Source organism: Ascaphus truei, chromosome 4, assembly GCF_040206685.1.
Source record: "Ascaphus truei isolate aAscTru1 chromosome 4, aAscTru1.hap1, whole genome shotgun sequence".
Classification (NCBI taxonomy): Eukaryota; Metazoa; Chordata; class Amphibia; order Anura; family Ascaphidae; genus Ascaphus; species Ascaphus truei.
In genome coordinates this window covers 83,907,921-83,927,655 of record NC_134486.1, presented here as the reverse complement: position 1 = coordinate 83,927,655, position 19,735 = coordinate 83,907,921, and the positions used below count along the sequence as shown (strand labels likewise).

Genomic DNA, 19,735 nt, shown 5'->3' with positions numbered 1-19,735 from the left:
ACATGCAGTGATACTAGTTACTATCCTCGCTGGCATGGGTGGTCTTGCTGATCTCCTCGCACAGCTGGGCTAGCAGATCCATGGTTTGCCCAAGGTTGTCATCGAGGAGGAGGGTCTCTGCTGCCTCTCGCCCCTCTCTTATGAGCTCTTCCACGGTCACCTGTGTCTCGCTAGGTGGCTGTTCTAAAATGGCCGCCTGCTCCTCTGCAATGGCTGCCTCCTGCAGCTCCGCTTCCCCCTCCTCCTCCTCCAGGTCGCTTTCAAGGTCACTGTCAGCGTCGCTGGAAGTGGGTGAGTCGCCGATTTGCATTTGGGCCCTCTTCTGCTCCAGCCCCTGGTGCGGGCTTTCCGTCTCAGGGGCTCTCCTCTTTATTCCCTGCTTCTCCATTCCGGTGCGGGCTCTGGGTGCGGTATCTGTAGCAAGGGGGTAAGAGGGGTGGGGTGCAACAGCCTCGGGGCTGGGGAGAGGTGTTACAGGGGGAGGGGTAAGGGGTGGTGGGTGGGCGGGGAGGGTTGGGGTAGGAGGGAGGGTGGGGGTTGCAGCAGCAGTGGGTGTGGGAGGGAGTGTTGCTGCAGGGGTGGGGATGGGAGGGGGTGGGGTGGGGAGCAGGAAGGGACAGCGGGCTCAGGAGCCGCAGCGGGCGCTGTTTGGGTGGCCTCCTTTTGCCTTTGCTCCTTCTTATACTTCTTATACTTACCCCCTTGTGCCTTTACGGGTTGGTTTGCTGGGGGCTTCTTGGATACCTTCTGGGTTGCTGTCAGGGGAGCGCCCGGTGTCGCGCCTTTCGCTGCGGCCTCTGCGTAGCTCCTGACCCTCAGCTGGCAGTCCCGGAACATGTGGGTTGTCTCTCCGCACAGGTCGCAGGTTTTCTGGCGGGGACAATCCTTTGTTTCGTGTCCGGTGTTCTTGCAGTTTCTGCAGGTTTCCACTGATGCCCCAGGTTCCCGCAATTACCGCAGGTCTGGGGCTGGTCAGGGTAAAAGATCCTCCCTGGGCTGCCCGCGAGTGAAAAACTGGGAGGGAGGTGGTGCAGCCGGTCCGTCGCTTGTGAATCTGGCCACAAGCGAACGACCATGCTCCACTTTCCCACCCAGTACCCCATCTTGTCCTTGATCCTGCTTGGCTCCCTCACCACAGTGCAAGAGCGCCGCAGAAAGGTAGCGATATCCTTTCCAGGGATATGGGGGTTCCTCACCGTCACAGTGATCCTCTTCTCGTCCCTCTGGATAGGGCAGTTCACGTCGAACTGGGAGAAGGGGACCTCCTGTTTCAGGGTCTGGAAAGCCTCCCAGTAACCCTGCAGGCTCCCACCATGGTGAAGAACATGATGAACAGGCTCCCACCATGGTGAAGAAGTATATATACAAGTTCCATGGTCAAAAGCTTGGCGCTTTTGTAAATAACATTTTTAAACTTTCCCGCTTGCTCAGATAGCCCACAATTGCGCCCCCTCCTCCTCCCCCCTGCGCCCGCAAGTTGCAGGACACCCGGCGCGCTCAGCTCCACCGGGGACTAGCCTAAAATAGTACAAGAGTTAAGAGCACCACAATCATTTTGTTTATAAATATACACTTACACTTTATTTGAAAGAATAATGGATCTGTGGTTAAAAAAACAAACAAAAAAAAAAACTATTCCTTTTTTTATTTTAATTTTATTTTAGAGCATAACCTTACATAGCCCAGATTAACATTGAAATGTAGTACTACTAATTCTAAATAGTAATGCATGGAAAACAAGGAAACTACCACTTTTAATAGACTTTGCATCACTGTTACTATTAAAACAGTTCAATGTACAGTACAAGAAAAATCAGTATGTACTGTACAAGGGTCTGTTTAATGTTCACCGTGTTTTGTTAACTCTCCGGAGTGCAAGGGATTGGCTAGAAGGCGGTAGCAAAGGCTGCTGGAAAAAAATCCTGTGTTCAAACCCTGCCTTCACCCAACATATATGTAGGACATTAAGGAAGGCGGCAGGCGGCACTGTACTGTCACAGCATTGAGTCTGGGAATAGAATTCCGCCCTTCCTCGGATCCAAGGCAACGTTCCAAGCGCTCGATGACATTCTACAATCTACATCGTCATTGGACAAGCACACGTCCATATTGTGATTGGCAAAAGCAGGGGCTGGAGGGCTGGCCCGATGTGCGCGATGTCACTGATCTGGCACCGGAAGGGGTGTTGGTTTGCAAACCAGTCTTGTCATGTCTGGGTGAGCAAGAGATCTGCAGTTCATTTCTATCCACCTACTTAGTGCTAAGGTAATGTTTATATTTCTTTATGGGCACAGGATTTCCTTGATGTTTGATGATTAGTTGAGCAATCTAAATGAAAAAAACAAAACATAGATCACTGTAATTATATTGAGACATCTATGTATCATTACATCCGTCTTATTGTTGTGTAGTTATTGTCATACACGATTAGTTGGATGTTGTAACTCACTATTCTATCATATTTATGTTTCTTAATGTATTTCCTTACTGTAATATATTGTAAGTATTTTGTAAAAAAAAAAGGGAGCTTCTGTCTTTGGAAAAATGAGCAATCAGCTTATAATGTTCATTTTTGTTGGTGTCTTGGAACTAATATTGCTCTTTTCTTTTATCTACTTTCAGGATAGTTGCTTAAGTAATCCGTAGGATTCCCATTTAAAAAAAGAAAACTAGTTAGATGTGAGAAACACCTTCCAGCTATAGGTGTATATCATATAAACAAAAAAATACATGACACACAAATAGATTTAAATCATTATTTTATACATGAAAAAATATGACATGGGATCAACACGTTGGTCCATTTTGGCATATTTTTTCATGCACAGTATATTGATTTAAATCTATTTTTGTGTCATGTATTTTTTTTAGTTTACTTTCAGAATAAAACTGTTAATAGCTCTCTCACCTGACGATTAGTTGTTCCAACCTCCACTTCCATGTTATATATTCAAATTGGATTGTGGATGAACAAATACAGTAAGTAGACAGGCATTGGATAGCGCGTGCCTTGCTGCACCTCCCTATAAAGCAAAAATAATGTTTTATTGTATTCAGTGTGTTTTTTATGTGGGGAATTTTTTTATTATTTAAAGATGCAAACATTTATTTTGTGTTTAGGCTGAACGGAAGAAAGAAGTTTTATTGAGTTATAAAAGCTACTTTACATGTCTCCTCTCTGCTTTACCTGTAAACTGCAATACAAAGAAACACTATTTCAGTGCAGTTGCAGTCACCCACTTCCCACCAGTCAAGAGCAGTGTATAGGATCTTCAGGTTGCGGACATATTTGTTACCGTGCAGAGCTGTGAACGCCAAGATAACTGTACACCTTAAGTGCCTGGGTTGCAGTTAACACCCCTCTGGTGTTGAACAGATTAATAGGCAGAATCTCAGAGAAGCCAGTACATTTATCAGTAACCCCTTCACTGCCAGGCAGAGCAGTTGTTCTTTTTCAGCTCTGTCGCATTCTTCACTTGACCCTGTCGGTGACCTCAGATCACTACTACATTGCAGCGCCATTGAGGTTGTAATATAACCCCTTTCAATGACAGGGTTCTGCATTGTATTTAATTACAGCAATCTACATAGGATTTGGGAGGCACACACCACCCTGCCCCATACTGTATAGCCTACTTTTTAAAATGTTGGTACCATATTTTGCTGCGTGGTGCAGTGACGGGAGGCACGTTGCTGCCCACACAGAATGGACTGTGGGATTCCACTCACATAGTGTCTGAAACGAGCAGGCATTCTGAGGATTATAAACCTATATATCAAACCGCAGAAACAATGCTTAAAAACAAGTAGTGGAACCACCACGGGTCCGCGAACAGCTCTGAAACCGTCCTTGAGCTCACTTAAGTCAGTCTCCTTCCTCCTAGCTGTGACCTGAGAGTCCGAGACATAGCTTCCGGAAAGGGGGCATCGCTTTGCCTAGTATATGGAGCTGAAAGTCAGTCTTCTTTGAACAGACAATAAGGGGAGCGCAAAGGAAAAACACAACAGGAATCAGAATGCAAATACCCCACACGGGGTGAGCACTGCTCACTAATGCACCACAAGTAATGTGCCTTAGGCAATGCAGTGCGGGGGGAGAAGATGGAGTGAATATGATATAATATATATTGTGGTACTTACACGGCCATGTGTAAGTCAACTGCATGGACAAGCTATCGTGACTTGGTATCTGTGTGCGGGATAGCACTCTGCTGCTTCTTAAGGGATCCCTCTGTAGGTCGACCTATAAGTACCACAATATATATAAAATATCATATTCACTCCATCTTCTCCCCCCGCACTGCATTGCCTAAGGCACATTACTTGTGGTGCATTAGTGAGCAGTGCTCACCCCGTGTGGGGTATTTGCATTCTGATTCCCGTTGTGTTTTTCCTTTGCGCTCCCCTTATTGTCTGTTCATTGTGTTTTCCTGAGGGTCCTGGTTAGACCCGTAGGGTCGAGCTGCAGGCGCTGGCCATCGCAGTAGCGCACCCACCATTCAAGTGCAGGTAGATGCCTGGTGTACGGTAATATACAACCGTTTTATTTCTTGCCACTGAGAGCGCTGTCGTTTTTTTCCTCGCCACTGAGTTAGTCGTCTTTGTCAGCGGTGGAGTCTGTGATTTCCCACTAAGTGAAAAAGACTTAGCAGCCGTATTCATTTTAGGTTTTAATCGAAAAAAAATTAAATAAATGATATACTCCGTTTAAAAAAATCATTGAGTTTGGGGGGGGGGGGGGGGTGGGAACTAGGGAGTTGGAGGCTGACCCATTTGTACAGTGTTAGAAAAAAATCTTAACAAGAAATGAAAAAATAAACCTGCTTAAAGAAGTAAAACATTTTACTGTAATACTATAATCTTTTCTACGGGATTACCCCTTGAGCCCACTAGTTTAAAGAAAAGTACTTGTTTGTGTATTCTGCAGTACAGTGTGCTTCTTTAGGTTCTAGGCTCAGCCATTTGGAGCTCACTTATCCAACAGCCGATGTAATTCATTTGTTTTAGGTTTAGGACTTTAACCTCATTACTTATCTATCTGAACGATGGATTTAACAGTATCCTTTATTCTAGCAGAGTTTGTGGGATCGCTAGGTGATGGTCACTGTGGCATGTGAAATTTCAGATATGAAGTTGGGCACAGGCATGTTACAACTTGCCTGATAATGGTGGTTTCAAATACCAACAGGACCTCCGCAGAGAAGAGAGCAAGCTCTGTGCGTAATCTGAGAAATAGAGCTTCTCAGTTAAGAGGGGTTGTTACTTGTAAGATGTATCCTTTCATACTGGACATTGGGTAGAAATACTGGCACTGTTAAGCTATGTCTCCATTACATTCCAATTTGTCATACACGGAGATGGCAAGACTTGGTACATACTGTATTGTGTTGCTGGTCTTACACCAGCTGGGTTAACTGGCCTTCAGATGCCAAGGACAAAATAGGAAAAAAGTGAAACAACCTATGTATGTAATTGACTGTACTAGAAAAATGTAAAAGTGAAACTCTTGATTTTGTCCCATGTAATGCTAACCTGGTCAGATACATCCTGTGCTACACTTCTGGACTCTCCTGAGACTAACGTTGTCATCAAAATACTCTACACAACAAGAAAAAATATTTTTTTTGTCTTTATACATGCACAATTGTGTCACTTGAGTGTAAAACATTATTGTAAAATACTTTTATAATTATTTTTTTTTTAAAGATGTCAATTATCTGTGTTGAACACTTCACTGCTGTTCTGCTTACTACTCGTAGAGACTGCCCTTTTAATAACAAGGCTAAACACAATTTTGAACAACAGGATTTGTTCAATACAGACAATTAACTATATTGCAAACGTAACAGTTCATTGCACAGGTTTGAAATGGTGTTATTGGGTTATAATATTAGCATAGGCAAGGTAATTAATGTTTAGGAATTTTTGGAATAGGGCTATAGCAAACCCTACCTTTATTGCAGATACCTTGGGCAAGTCACTTTATCTCCCTGTATCTCATTTCCTAAAATTTAGATTGGAATCTCTTAAACCCATTGTGCCTGCAAGATTCCATGTACAGCTACGTACACTGTCCGCACTATTCAAGGGGGGGAAAATGACTGTACTGCTGACCGTTCACATGGAGTAATCATTAAGAAATGTGTTGGTCATAAACCAGAGATGCATATTTATCACCTTCGAGGTGCATTTACGATTTTATGGATATTTAGAATTTGTTACAGTATTACACACAATTTTGACTTTTCCCCATTGGAAAGTAAACAATACAGGAAGTTATGTTAAGGTTTATTTCTCTTTGTTTGGGAAAATTAAATTGCATTTACTTTTCTCTTTTATTTTTAAGGAGGCAAATAACAGATACCATAATATGCATACTGGTTGTTGCACAAATAATGAATAATATGGCTTTCTCGGGAGAGAAGACTGTGTTTCCACCAAGTACTTCAAATTATCAGTCTTTGTACAACACAAGCCGATCTTTTGAAGCACTGGCCCCAACTCTTTCTAGGACAACTCCTAGCAATGACGACCTTGGACAGGACAGGCCGAGATCGAGGACCTTTTTAGACTCGCCACGGTCTTCTACGTGTGGTATTTCTACACCCCGACTTCAGCATATGGCAAATTCGGGGGTACACAAGTCTTTGCAATCCAGTTTTAACGATACCAATGAAACAGCACAAACGTTTAAGAAGCCCAGCTTGCAGGAACAATACTGGGCAAGTGTGATTCCTGACTCCCTCCCTCCTTGTCCTGATCGCGGGTCTCCTCACTGGGACCCAAATAAAGAATATCAGGACTTGCTCGACTATACGTATCCTTTAAATCCTAAGTACTTTATTTATAAGGGCAGCGATGACGGGGAAATAACGGATCCCTTTTTCCATGACTCTGGAATAGATCTCGACAGCTACAACGTCTCATGTGGAAGTAAGTTACAATCTGTCGGCTCGCCATGTCCAGAGGAACACGAAGGAAAAAGGTTTAGATACCCAAGGACAAACCACCTAAGTTCCCCTTATGCGTTTTCAACCCCATTTAAAACGCCCCTCTATCGCGATTTGCAAAATCCATCCGATTCCTCCAACGAAGCCTCTTTTGAAGAACTCTCTCCTTGTGCTAGCAAAGTAGACCTCACCAAGGATTCCACAAGTAGTTTTTATCTCCCCAAATACTCTGTATACGAAGAGTGCAAATCATTGGGCAGTGTTTCAGAAGAAAAATTATCGAAGCCAGGTCAGTTTATACCCACTACAAAAATCCTCCCGCTGCGAAAGGATTGGAGCAGTGATGAGGAATATCTATCTTTACCTCCAAACTTTAAAGAGTTAGAGAACTTGGCCACACATTTGAAGGACTTATCTTTACGTATTGGAAAGAATGGTTACATGAATGGTGGGCAAGGCGAGGTCTGCAGACAGAATTGGCTTTTGTCTGAATATGCTGGCGAAAAAGGAAGGGGCACCAAGAAAAGCAATGCTCCTGAAAATCTTCATTACAGTCGGCCAGACTTTAAATCAGATGGGTCGGGTAGTAAGATAAATCCCCCGAGCCAGTGTCACACAGGCAGTACGTTAAATAAGTTCTCCTCTCTAAGAGATATGTTAGATGGTTTTTTTTCGTCCCATTTGTTGGAAACTGCTGGATGTTCACCAATGGAAAAGGGCCAAGAAAACGGGTCACTAGTCCAAAGTATACAGGTAAAAAATAAACCACTTAAATAGTGGGTTTTTTTCTAATTAATTGGGACTGTTTGGTCTGTATCATACTTATGATCCAAAAAGCAGGTTTAAGAGGATATGATTCTAAGGCCGCGCTTATAGTAGCGACGGCGTGCAGCGCGAAAACAAAGGCATGAAGTCCGTCGCGGTGCTCTTAGTGGGCGCGACGGCGCTGCGCAGCAACATGGCGACCAAAATCGCTGAAGTCATTGGGTTTTGTGTTGGTGCGCGGCCGTTGCGTGATAATGGCGAAATGCTCATGTGACGTCACGGGCCACGACCCGTGTCGCCCTCCCGAGGTTTCATGCAGCAAAGTGCAACTATCGCTATAGCGATGTCAGCGGTCGCGAGCACGTCGCCGTCGACGCTACTATAAGCGTGGCCTAAAGCTCAAGTGCTTCCATTAAATGCATTGTCTATCTGGTACATTTCATTCAGTCAACACACAATCCCAGCAAACTCTAACCCTAGAACCCACCACAATATATGTATGTTTGTGTCAAAAGGAGTGCTACTGAAGCGTGGCCAAATGTATACAGCGAAAGACAAAAATACTCCATGCTACATCCAATGTGATAAAATACATAGTTAAATACTATGAGAATTTTCACAGTTAGTGTTAGGACCTGCATGCTGGTCATGTATGTCTTTATTTATATAGCACCATTAATATACATGGCGCTTCACAGCAGTAATACACGTGACAATCATATAAATAACAAATAATACAACTAACACATAATGGGAATAAGTGCTTCAGACATAAAAGAGCTTACAATCTAAGGCCTGGGACATAGTAGGATCAGCCTTGCCGCAATAAGCAGGGGCTCGCGCACGCTTGCGGAAGCGTGTGTCTTACCTAAATTTTAGATTTGGCGCTCGCCAGAGCGCAGGGCCGGTCACAGGAGTGGATCGCCCAATGAGGGCGAACCAGCTACGTGACGTCACTGGCCCGCCCACGGACGGCACGCGCTCTTAGGCCAGGGAAAGCACTGCTTTCTCTGAGCCTCAGCGCCCCTCCGCACGGGCAAAGTATTTATGCCCGAGGCATAATTGGTAGATAGGGAGAACGTACAGAGACAGTAGGAGGGCATTCTGGTAAATACGTCTGCAGGGGCCAAGCTTTATGTATCGTGTATAGTATCAGCCACTGTGCTGCACATATGTTTCTTTAAGCAAGTGTGTCTTAAGGTGGGTAGAGAGGGTGCTAGTCGGGTATTGAGGGGAAGGTCATGCCATGAAGTAGCTGCAGGCTTATAACGCTTTGGCCAAAGGGTTTAACTAAATGACCCTAACTGATGAGAATACTAACATTAAAGAATTTTTAACTTATGTATTTTGTCACATGTATACATTTCATTCAGCCAGTAGCCCTAGTTTTAACCCTTCAGTATAGAAGGGGTTAGGGCCAACCCACAACTGAAAAATATACAAATTGTTTATTTTGACTATTGTGGAGTGCATATTTTTCCAGTTATTCCAACCGTTTATGTTCTATACACTTGGAATTGGAAATAATAATGAACAATCTTAAATGATTTCTAATGCCTGAATGACCGTGAGTGGCATTCCTGATTAATGTTATTAACTTAAAAAAGATAATTGACCTTGTTCAGTTGTCAATTTTGAGCTATTGGGATAATGAATGGAAAAGAGTATTGGAACCTAGACAGTGAAATGTTAAATTGTTTAAAAGAAAACATTACATTACTGGTGTAACAACATTATATATTTTCTAATTGAATGAAAATCATGGAGATGTGGACAGTTGGGGTGATTGTACACATTATTCAATCATTAAAAATATCACATTTGTGATCAGGAGTATGTAGTTTAGCTACTAGCATGTTAAAAGGGAATTGGTAATTTGTTTGATTCTTCTTCTTGGGTATTCTTTCCCATCGCCCCAAAAGATCCTATTTGCTAAAATAGTCCACTTTTCATGTAAATCAGTCAATAAATGGAAAACCTTGCAAGTTGAATATCTGAATAAAATGAGATCTTCATTTGATTTGGCACATTTTTTAAATACGTTCTCACCTGTAAGGTAACAAGATAATGAATTTATATTGAAATTCTTACTTTAATTATTTAATATGAATTGCAACTAAATAATTTTTAGAGTATCCTTACATACTGTACCACTGAGCTGAATGTGTTATTTTTTAGACTGTGTGTGTTGTGTACTTCATGTTAACAATGTAATTAATAGTTTGAAATAAGATAACAATTAGATTGAATCTGTTCAAAATAATAAGAGATGGAGCATATGCATTTGTAAAAGCAATGTTATCAGTTATACCAAAGTAATCATGAAAGAGATAAGTAATGCATTGTGCTTTGATCCATTTAAGTAGACATTTTGCCATCACCTCGACAAACTCATCCAGTGGCTGTACAGTGTGGCAGAAATAACAGACAACTGGATTCCTCCAAAGCCTAATGTGGAAAGCATACAGTTATCACTCAGTCTTTACCTGGTAAGCTACTCTGCTGATCATTTTCTTTTAACTGTCCCAGACGGGTCATGTTGAAATGTTTCATTCATTCTTTATAAATGAAGCATTACCAGGTTTAGTCTGTTTTCTTGAAGTCTCTGTTCTGATGAGTTTCCATACAGCGTTCTCTTGAGGATCAGTCTCTCTGCCTTAAGCCCTTTCCAAATCTGGCTGCAGAAATGGTTTTATTGGTGTCATCCAACATTCAGGAAGAAATGGCCATTTATATAGAACTTAGAGTAGCTAACCTTTTATTGGTTTAGCTCTAGTTGGCCCTAATAAAGTGTTCTTGTTATAATTAGCTTTTTGTGTGCGTGTGATTTTGTAAGGGAGCATGGACGAGCAGTTACTGCGAGTATACATGTCGCTATACTACTATGTCGGACTAGTTAAAGCTGTTACATTTGGGGTCTGGAGGGCTGGGCCTGGGGATGTGTGTGTGTGTGTGTGTATATCTCTATCATCTCTCTCTTTGTTACAGGTGCATTGGTAAATAGTTTCATGTTCAGTGCATGGGTCTGTTTTTGTTTTAGAAATTTAAGAAGGATATTGCTGAGCAACAGACGCTGACAGATACTGTTGTGAAAGATGGAGAACTGCTACTGAAATGCATGTCTCTGCATTCCTCCGGTAAGCTCCTCCTAATGCTGGGTCGTAGGAAAAGACACTTTAGTGCTGAATTGCAAATATTAGTGATGTCACGGGGGGGTGGTGGGGGCTTTTGGGAAGAGAGTGTGTGTATTTTGCAGGGGTAGTGTGTGTATTTGGTGGGGGGAGGTCGTGTAGATTTTTTTTGGGGGGGGGAGGGTAGTGTATGAATGTATGTTTTGTGTACTTGTAAATGACAAACTGTTTTGCACAGAATAACAATGAAAAAAACTAAATAAAGGACTTATTATTGTGAGATGCATTTTATTCCCTCACATATTTTGTCGTATGTTTATGCTGATACAGTATATACCTATTACAGTGTGTGTGTGTGTGTGTGTATACAGTATACTGTGTGTGTTTGTGGGGGTGTACTATGCATGCATGTGTTGCGGCTCTTGGAATATATTGTAGAAAGACATTTTTTATAGACGTTGCAAACCCCTCCCCTAGACCGATACGTTATCCTATATTTGTACTTACAGTATATTCAACCAGAGGAAGGCAAATAAAAAGCCCCAGTGGCATATCATCCAATGCTGTCTCATACACGGACACAAAATTCCTTCCTGACTCAAAATATTGGCAATCAGATTACTCCCTGGATCAACATCCTTCCCATGTTTACTTATTTGGTATATCCCTGTATACCTTTCCTTTCTAAAAAGATGTCCAGCCTTTTTTTTTAAGATATCTATTGTATCTATATGATCACAGATGGGCATCTGGCATATATATATATCACAAAAAACAATGTGACATTTTTCTAACTCACACGACTGTAGTCGGGGATATGAAGATTTATAGCGCGCATTGTATCATACGTTCCTCCTATGAGTTCGTCTGTGCTATCTGCCAACTGCAGCTCTATAAAAAGTACTTATTGCAGGACACACCTAAAAGGAAGACATCATGGCATATATAGGGTTATACACAACAGGCACCTCCTACTTATCGTTGTTGAGACTTGAATGGAAGGTGATTGCCAAATGGGTGGTTAAAAAAAATCTTGCGTTTATTAGTAAATACATGTAAAAATCAGATACAAAGAGCACAGAGCACAAGAAAGGTCTAGCGGTTTTTTGTTTTTTTTTTCATCTTGACCTCACCTTTTGTCAAGGAGAATTAGAACTCAATGTTACGGGTACAAAGTTCTGGAAATAACACCCATATTATTTAACGGATGGAGTAATCGTGAGCATCCTGTAACCTGGTGAATTAATTTTCAACTCGCAGACCCTCGTTTACTAAGCAATGGGTGGGTTTTGCACACGATGGTGAATGAGGCCCAGTTTTTCTTTTGTTCAGACTATGATCTAGCCACAACAACCAACTTTATCCATTTGTACAAAAAAAAAGCAGCTAAGACAAATAGTACTAATAGTGGCTGTAAAAATGTCAGCAAGGTTGGAAGTAAAACCCTTAAAGAATTTATTCCGGAAAGCGAATTGGTCTCTAGTATTTAATCCCAAGCAACTTCTAGAGCCATTTGTGGACATCCTCGGCCGGTTGCTCTTGTACTGGACATTTTCAGGAGCTTAACCCTTTAGCTGCCAGTGAGGCATCCAACACATTACAAATGAAAGTGTCATAGGCACCTCTGACATTGAGGGGATGTATCTCTGAATCGCCACTACATCTGTTGTGGCCACTTGTAGAGCAGCAAATCTACACGGGGTTGTGTTGATTTGGGCGATCATGCTGTTTTCAGACTAAATACCCCATATGCAGGGAGAGAAAGTATTTTCTTAGAGCTGCACTGCGAATGTACCCCCCAAAAACAGTTTAAAATGTGAAATTTTGAATACATATGAATGTAAAAAGCTGGGTATTGTGCCAGAAACTTGCAACGGAAGGAAATTAAAAACTAAAAAAAAAAAAATGAAACCGCTGGGGTGAGCTTCTGTGTAGTCTCACTGCAAAATACTGCCAGCAGAATGGCAGAAACGCCTTCCTGACATTTATATTATAATGAGGACAGTGTAGATTAAAGACTAAGAAATAATCTAGTAGTGGAAAGACTGGTATTGTCATAAAAGTTTTTTTGTTTTTTTTGCCATGGGTGTTGTGGTAAATTTACAACATTTTTAGACCCTTAAATGCTAGCTGTGGGTAAATGAGCTAAGGCTAGTGTCCGGTAGGTAAAGAGTATATTGTATCTGGCACTTGCTGTCCTCTTGGTAACATTTCAATGAATAGGCATATTGTAGATCCCTAGGTAACTTGATAGTCAATATAGTTCATTCAAAGTCAACAGAGCGCTAATCGGTGCTGGCTATCTCTCAGCAAGTCTCCTGCAGCTAGAATCCCTAAAGGAGTGGATTTGGGGTCAGTATACCAGTCTTATGGATCCTGCACCAATCAGGGTTACTTGCTAGTATTGGGCAAAGATGCCTCCCTCCCTCCAGAAATAGAGCAAACGCCCGTCCTTAATTCAGAGTAGTCAGCTGTGGTGTGCAGAGACCCTTAGATGCACACCTGCTATGGAGCCGACGTCGCCTGTGGCTGACATCAGACGCAGCCAACGTATGTTTCACCTATCTGCTTCATTGGGGTTGAAAAATTCCCCATAGCCTGATTTTGCTCATATAGAATCAGCCCCTTAATCTCTTGGTTACTAGATGGGATTGTGAAGCATTTCTCCTATTGTTTTGCTGTTCCTTTTTACGTGCGGATGGATTGGGATGTGGCATATATAGTCTCATGGGTACTGCTTGTGCTGTAAATATAGTGACTGCACATATTGACTTCAAGGGATCCTAGAGAAGCATACGGTATGTGAGTTTTGGGGTAGGGCATGTTTGTTGAACAAGACAACGCAAGAACAATTACATTGCGTAACGACTGTCATTAAGACACACAACAGTAAACATTGTTGTAACCTCTCATTAGTTTTGAAGGACACACTTGGATTAATCTCAAAGCAATCTGAAGAGCTTGACAGACACGCAAAGCGCCTGTATGCCTCAGTTCTCGGAGCTATGGATACCGTCACTGATGATGGCTTGAGGAGGAATAGGGACAAAAAACAATGTGTTTCCCTGGAAATGGAATCAAGTTAGGTAAGAAAGTGGACAGTAATTGTCAAAACGGAGATAGCGCATATCTCAGTATGTGCTTGGTGTGGTGTGTGGATAAAACGAGAGCTAATCAGTGACAGGAAAAACACAAAGATTAATATAAGATTCAAAATTTGAATTTCAGATGCTTTATAACTCGACTAGTAAATAAGTACAAGCAGCAAATTTTCTGCCTGTCGTTTAGCATGATTTTTATAATATATTCTAATGGGGTTTTTAATATCGTCCTATTGCTGCCTGACGTTTGATAGTGAAATACCACCCTTGAAACGAGCAGAGCCAAAAATTTTAGCCAAACATGGCAACCTCTTAATGTCTGTGCGGTCAGTATGCATCTTTTTTCAATTTTTTAGAAAAATTGAAACTCAAATGCAAAATGAACGTGTCATATTTCTGATTGTAATGGTCAGTAGTTACAAGCACAGATATTGATATTCCACAGACAAGTTGCTTAAAGTCCTGGGAAAGCTTTGGCCTGAGAATGCGATCCATCGGCGTAGCTCTCACTGCCTCAATGGTTTCATTTGGATTTTATTTGTCATGTAGAAATCTGGTGCTAGTTGCTTTTCCTCAGCATTGGAGCCAGTAAGTTTGTGGGAAAACAGGTAATTTCAGTTACACCCAATTCCATATTATAGTATGTAGTTACAAGGAAGTGAAAACACTCGCTAGCACACACTGTTTGCTTCATTTAGATATCATACTCTGGAATCTTAACGTATACCAAAGACGGCATACTTATGCGAGCAGAGAAACTAGGACTTGCTGATATTGGAGTTATGAAATAAATGTTCTCTAAGCAGCTTTAGCCATCTTTAGTTAGAACTGCACACATGTATGACTCTTGAATACTTTATTTTTAAAGATTTCACAATCCAGGTGAAAGGAAAACTGAAGGACTTAGTGTTATTTTTTTTTCCTTTCAGCTTTGATCATAGTTTAAGTATGTGACACTAGAAGAAAAAAAAATGTACCAGTTTTGATATTTTTATTATTAGACAGCTTGTATACACTGATGAAACAATACAGGGAACAATAGATAAAACACGGAAGTCTTACAAGCACATTCATTTTACAAGAGCTTCCCTACCGAAAAGCGTTTACAGGCTAAGCTGAGGGAAAGAGGGCAAAAGTCACACATTTTGTGGAGCAGATGAGGATGGACGCAGCTACTGTAGGTCATCTGCATGGGAATCAAACTTCTCAAAAAGGTGATGTTTTCTGATGAGGCGTGACAAGGCCTGGATACCGTAGCAGTAGAGGAACAGACAAGATCAGAAAAATGTAAACTGACATGCAGGCAGTGAGCTGTCTGGATAGAGGCACAGTAATGCCATATTGTGTGGGAAGTCACACAATATTCAGTAACAAAAACCCAACATGCAGGAAGGTTGTCTTGCAGACACAGGACTTGGGAGGGGAAAGAAGAAAAAAAACCAGCAAGCTTTGTGTGACAGGGAGGGGGGAGTGTGCGTGTGTTACTCATTAAACAGTACCAACCAGGGTATAGAAACTCACTGTTCAAGGAATAAACACAAGTTAGTTAGCAGAATGGAGTTTTAACTATTGCATGGGTTAATTGGCATGTCTCAATGGCTACAGTAAATGACCATTACAAGAGGCCACAGTGGTACCCCTGTGCTGTAATCAAAAAGTTTAGCTAGCTCTACATAGTTGGCGGAGGCTAGGGCCAACTTCATTACAAATTGAATATCAGCAAATAGTAACCTGCAAGTTGAATTCTACTCTACATGCCTCTAATTTTCTCACGCAGGAACATGTGTAGCTTCATTCAGTTTTGATATTTTCAGGTCCTTAAGAGATTCTCAAGACTCCTTAACGTTTCAAAATCTTTTTTCTTTTAGATAATCACAACTAAAATTTGACACCAGAAATATATATATACAACCTGCAATTCCCGTTTGGGGTGTTCTTTCTTCACGAAACAATTCAAACAAAGAGCACTCGGTTGTGATGAACAAAGTACCAAAAGGTCAAAAGAGAGCATTTCTTTAAATACTTTTATATTTCTCAACAGAAATATTAAATGAATGTTAACCTATGGTATTTCTGTATTGTGATAACTACTGTGCCAATTATCAGGTTTTATATTATAAAACCTGCATTGAGTTGTGATTGAGTCAGTCCATGTAGTATTACTTCATATTTATTCCTTTGTTACTGTTGCCATAATTGGAGTTGTGTGTCTGAAATCTGTCATGTTAAACATTTGCTATAACAGTTGTACAGTGATTTCAAATGTTCAAACTGCGTGTGATTTTTACAGTTTGCATTTTTCTACAGTCAAAATGAAAGTACAGATTCTAGGTTGGTTGGACTTTGTTTTTTGCATTGACAAATATAAAGATACCAAAATCTGAAATGTGTTTATTGAAATCCTTTACAAGAATCCTTGCTCTCTGGATACAGACTCTCCAACCCTGTGCACATAATAGGTACTACTGTAGTTCCTGTACACCTGCTGGATGGAGATACGTTCCAACAATACCTATAAAAAAGTCCCCTAACCTTTTTCCACACAAAAAAATAATTGGTACAGCTGCTCACAGGACCCAAAAATCACGTAGTGTACCACTATGCATGTACAGTTTGTGTCCCACAAGTCCAATAAATAAAAATGGGAACCATCAGAAAAGCCCTCAATTAAACAGCAGTATAAGGCAATGCAAGGTATGTCTATACACTTCCACCTGGATAAAGCTTCATTGATTTAGAGAATGGAACCCCCAAACCACTGGCTTCTGAGCCTATATGTTGTGACTTCAAATCATAGCCCGAAAAGAATATACTTTGGTACAGAATTTCTTTACACCTGTTAGTGTGTTTGTTCCTATTGAAACATAGGGTATTTTTTATTTTTGTTTGCCTAATGAGGTGTAGAACCTCAGGACCATCCATCTTCTGTTACCCTTAGGAAAAGTGTAGACAATACATTTGCCACATGCTTAACTGAACTGGATGTTAAGGAAAGACCTGAGACTTCATGCAAGCTCACAGATGCTAGCTGCAACACGGCATAAAATATGAATAGGCAGCTAACACTTAGTCTTTGCCGTTATATGTAGAATATGTAGATACAGCAGTCTGTGAAATTTTCCACACAGCTTCCCCCCCCTTCCCAGTATTTCAATAGGCCGAAATAAGGGATGTTGAAAGTACAGAATCCTGAAATATTTTGCAGAAAATATTACACAATGAGTAATATCCCAGGTTAGCCTGCTTATTATTTCAGTTCTGACTACACATTCAGTGTTAACATGTTTATTTTCATTAAGACAACACATGGTTTCCCCATTTTCAATCTGTATAGGTAGCGTAAGTTAGCAGTATTTATACGCCATCCATAGAAGGTTTAAGAGTTCTATACAACACCGGTCTTCAATTATCGAAACCGTTTCAACCATTGACAAATACAAGTTTTGCATTTTTTTTTAACTGATTTTTTTAGATTAATGCGCATTATTTTTTTGATGCAAGCGTCAGCCTGTTTGTTACACTCTTTGTTTACATCTACCAATTCACGTCAGGCTTAGCACTGAATAACTGGCATAATGTGTTGATCTGATCTGATTTAATAAAAGTGAAACAATGATAGAGTATGGAACAGTATATATAAACTTAATTGCAAAATTACATCACCGTGACACTCACTGCTTTACACCTCTGCAGAACTGTTTCTAAATCAAACCAATGTAAATAGCTACAGAAATTGAACATTTACGTGATTAAAATAGGACAAACACTGTACATTCAAACTAATGCATTAAATCTCAATTTAGTCGATTTTCTAATTCACCTACTTTTCTACTTGTATTACCGATTATACACCGGAAACATTATAGTGGTTGCAGTTGATTAGGTTAGTTATGCACTTGTTAGCTTTGTATACGAGTACCCAACTGTAAACTTCAATTACATACAGGGCACAATTTCAACCCAGGAGGCAGAAATACCTTAATTTCCCCCCCATTACTATACGAATTAAGACAATACTTATCACCATACACTGATATTACTTCCAATAAGTACAATATTTATTTAAACAATTCTTCAGTTGTTTGTTACATGTTGTGCAACAAATTACAATGTTCTGCAGCCACAAATTATATGCAGAGTATGAAGAAACTATACACCCCCTTTCTGCCAGAGGGGCCTACAACGCAACCCCTATAGCAGAAACGGGGTTAATCACATAGTGTAATCTTTCCATTTATAACTCTACAAGAAAGAACTAGCAAATCAGATCTTACATATAACATCTCACTAAACTTTATTGATGCATGAAAACTGACAGACACTCGTGTTGTTTGATACAAAATGGCTGAACTTCATCTTCAGAAGACTAAACCCAACACCTAAACATGCCAAAATCGAAACATCAAAAATGAATAGAGAAAAAAAAATAGGTATCTTAACCAACCACAGGGGGACAGAGTCTGGTATTAGTAAAGCAACAAAGGTTACACACATTATTGAGATACTGCCACACGTGGGGATGGGAAGGTTTAAAACAGTTCTGAAAATGAAGTTAGCTGTCTTGAGTCAAGGGCATAAAAAAAAGGTCAGTATTGAGCGTTTACAATCGCTGACCTTTGGGGAGACGGTAAGATTCTGCTGTAGTGCGGCTACATACAGTACAATTCAGGCAATTTTTGTTTTGTCACTTAGGTTCAGATTGAGATTTCACTGCTTGAGGAGGGCAGGGGGGAGAGGCTGCAGGCTGTTTTAGCAGCAGCCTCCACTGGACTGCTTGACTGGAGTGCTCTGGATTTTGACGTTGGACTTCTCTGAGCCACCAGATGTGGCCCCGGGACCCATTCGCTTTTTGATCTCGGCAGCCATTGTCATGAAGGCCTGCTCTACGTTCGTCGCGTTCTTCGCACTTGTTTCCAAAAATGGAATTCCCAGGGAGTCTGCAAATTCCTGGAAGTAGAGACAGTAACTAAATCAAAACTGTTCTCAAACTGGGGTGGCTAGTCACATACAAATAACTACTTTTCAGTTTATACAGACTCATAACTATCCACATATTGTATATAGATATAGTGTGTGTGTGTCAGAGTAAATGAGAACTTCACTCTGCACGAACAGCTATTTTTATTTAATATATACATACATACACTAGATCTACAGTCCTTGTTGATCCACTGCTGGATTAAATATGTACATCTATACAATATATATCCAAAAAACAGAAACAAGTCTGTTAAACGTATAATCTATATCCATGTATAGGTATGGACCAAAACATTTTTATAGGATATGCTGTATAAAATGTAGTAAACAGATATGATAGAGTTGTGCAAACATTTTGACCAAGTGCAGAAAAGACAAAATATAACCATTTTCAGCCATTACAAGTTTCACAGAATAGACTTGTTCATTTGCCAATCATTTTTAATGCAGACCATGGAATAGGGCTTACTTGTATACCTTCATTCACCTATACGCAACATGGCGAGACCTGTAAACACACCCGAGATACCTGGGCAATAAGCAAACTCACTTCAAATGATTGAAATTTGCTTACTTCCCAGATAGCTCCGGTGTGCTAACAGGTATCTATCCACATTAAGTTCATGTGACTACTTGGCGGAACACAAGTAAATGGGTCATCTACAAAATAGTACACTCATTCCTAGCTAAATGCATATTTCAGGCTGAACATTTCTATAAAATAGATTATCTGGCGAAATTACATCATGTCAGAAATTCGGCAAAGGTTTTAAACTAACATTTTTGCAGGCGGATTATAATATGTGTG

General features: G+C 40.7%; 2 protein-coding genes across 3 annotated transcripts in view; one reads left to right on the top strand and one right to left on the bottom strand.

Moving 5' to 3' along the window:
• Positions 1-2,047: 2,047 nt before the first annotated feature.
• Positions 2,048-18,851, top strand: CEP68 (centrosomal protein 68). 2 transcript variants are annotated; one of them, XM_075596112.1, is made up of 6 exons: positions 2,048-2,265; positions 6,347-7,703; positions 10,082-10,204; positions 10,756-10,852; positions 13,763-13,932; positions 15,816-18,851. In XM_075596112.1, exons 1-5 carry the CDS (start codon positions 2,063-2,065, stop codon positions 13,930-13,932), a joined length of 1,950 nt encoding a protein of 649 aa, XP_075452227.1. In that variant the 5' UTR covers positions 2,048-2,062; the 3' UTR covers positions 15,816-18,851. The 2 variants fall into 2 exon arrangements, with proteins under 2 accessions (XP_075452227.1, XP_075452228.1); XM_075596113.1 differs by lacking the exons at positions 10,756-10,852; positions 13,763-13,932; positions 15,816-18,851 and having other exon boundaries at positions 10,079-10,206.
• RAB1A (RAB1A, member RAS oncogene family) overlaps positions 14,925-19,735 on the bottom strand; it is a 31,901-nt gene continuing 27,090 nt past the window's right edge. The window contains exon 6 of the mRNA XM_075596114.1: positions 14,925-18,894. Coding sequence (XP_075452229.1) covers positions 18,697-18,894 — 198 coding nt within the window. The 3' untranslated portion in view covers positions 14,925-18,696. The remainder of the gene's footprint in view (positions 18,895-19,735) is intronic.

Excerpts from the sequence above, each read along its gene's own strand:
- CEP68 (XM_075596112.1), top strand. The coding sequence starts at position 2,063 with ATGACATTCTACAATCTACATCGTCATTGGACAAGCACACGTCCATAT. Across the intron at positions 2,266-6,346 it reads TCCACCTACTTAGTGCTAAG|GAGGCAAATAACAGATACCA; the intron begins GTAATGTTTATA and ends TTTATTTTTAAG. Across the intron at positions 10,205-10,755 it reads TATCACTCAGTCTTTACCTG|AAATTTAAGAAGGATATTGC; the intron begins GTAAGCTACTCT and ends TTTTTGTTTTAG.